This window comes from Mus caroli, chromosome 12 (genome assembly GCF_900094665.2).
Source record: "Mus caroli chromosome 12, CAROLI_EIJ_v1.1, whole genome shotgun sequence".
In the NCBI taxonomy this organism is placed as follows: Eukaryota; Metazoa; Chordata; class Mammalia; order Rodentia; family Muridae; genus Mus; species Mus caroli.
Window position 1 is genome coordinate 54,474,230 of NC_034581.1, and position 1,388 is coordinate 54,475,617.

The 1,388-nt window shown below is 39.8% G+C and overlaps 1 protein-coding gene across 1 annotated transcript in view; it reads left to right on the plus strand.

The window, feature by feature from the left end:
• Positions 1-1,388, plus strand: part of Gemin2 (gem nuclear organelle associated protein 2) — a 16,383-nt gene that overhangs the window by 6,790 nt on the left and 8,205 nt on the right. Inside the window, exon 6 of the mRNA XM_021179152.2 lies at positions 575-619. Within this exon, the coding sequence (XP_021034811.1) occupies positions 575-619 (45 nt within the window). The remainder of the gene's footprint in view (positions 1-574; positions 620-1,388) is intronic.

Genomic DNA, 1,388 nt, shown 5'->3' on the forward strand with positions numbered 1-1,388 from the left:
CTTTGTAGACCAGGCTGGCCTCGAACTCAGAAATCCGCCTGCCTCTGCCTCCCAAGTGCTGGGATTAAAGGCGTGCGCCACCACGCCCGGCTATGAAATTTTTTAAAATGCTACTTAAAAACATTAGCTTTCTTTCATTTAAAGCAGTTTTATATATTCTACAATAGCAAGCCAAGTCAGTAACAGTTTATAAGAGAGTGAGTGAGGAGGCAAGCGCACATGCTTTGTGCCTACAGAGGCTACACGGGGGCATTAGATCCCAGGAGCTGCTGTCTCAGGTGATTTCAGAGCCACCTGTATGAGTGCTGGGAACTGAACTTGGGTTAGCAAATAGCCTTCACTGCTGAGCCATCTCTCCAGCCACTCTTCCTCTTATTTGTTTATGTTCCCCACAGTACTAAGACTTAAGCCCAGTGTCTAACACATACTCACCAAGTGCTCTATCAGAGCTAGATCCCTAGCCCGTGGGTTTTTCCTGTCTTTTATTTGGCAAGAAACTTACCAGTTTGCACAGAAGTAAATGAAGCCCCTCTTGTATTGTCATTTAGTAAATATCTTTTTTTTTTTTTTTCAGGTTGGTTTTCCTCCCTTACTTAGTATTGTAAGCAGAATGAATCAGGTAATTATCATCAAATAATACATGCAGTCTTTTGCTCACAGTGCATATGAAAGGGTTTGAATCTACTTACCCAGTGTTTACAGCCTTATCCTAGGCCTGCAATGATTCGGATTACATTTTAGTGTAGGAAATTAATGTTAATAGCTGTGTTTTATAGCTGAGGAAACAGAATTTCATCATGTAACAACTAAGTCTTCATTTGTGTACATTCCAATTATAAGAGCTAAGTCTGCATCCAAAGCTTACTAAGTAAGGCCAAGACACAATTCAAGTCGTAAAGGGCCTGCCTCGGCATGTAGTCTGTGAAAACTGATAACTTATTGGACCAAACAGGGAAAACAAATGGGATTTCATTCTTCAGTCTTTGAGGAATAGAGACTTTTTAATGGGCAGCAGTGAAGCCAGTTAGTGCATGTCTTTAATCCCAGCACTCAGAGGCAGTGGCAGGTATGTCTCTGCGTTTGAGGCCAGCCTGATCTACATATCAAGCTCCAGCGCAGGGAGGTCTCTGTCTCAGAAAGGAAAGATGTACTTATAGTTAAGGTCTCTTATTTGAGTTTTGTATTAACATTTAAGGAAGGACATATTCTGAAGCATTGATAATTTCATTTCTATAATTTTCAAACATCCTTCTCTAGCCAAGTTTGTTTCTCCTGAGCTTTGGTTTTAAGTTAATCTGAATTGGTAAGTAAACTGAAGGGCCTTTGTAGGAGCATTTGAAATGTCTCAGTAGTTACAAACTACTTTTTTTTTTTTTTTTTTTTTTTTT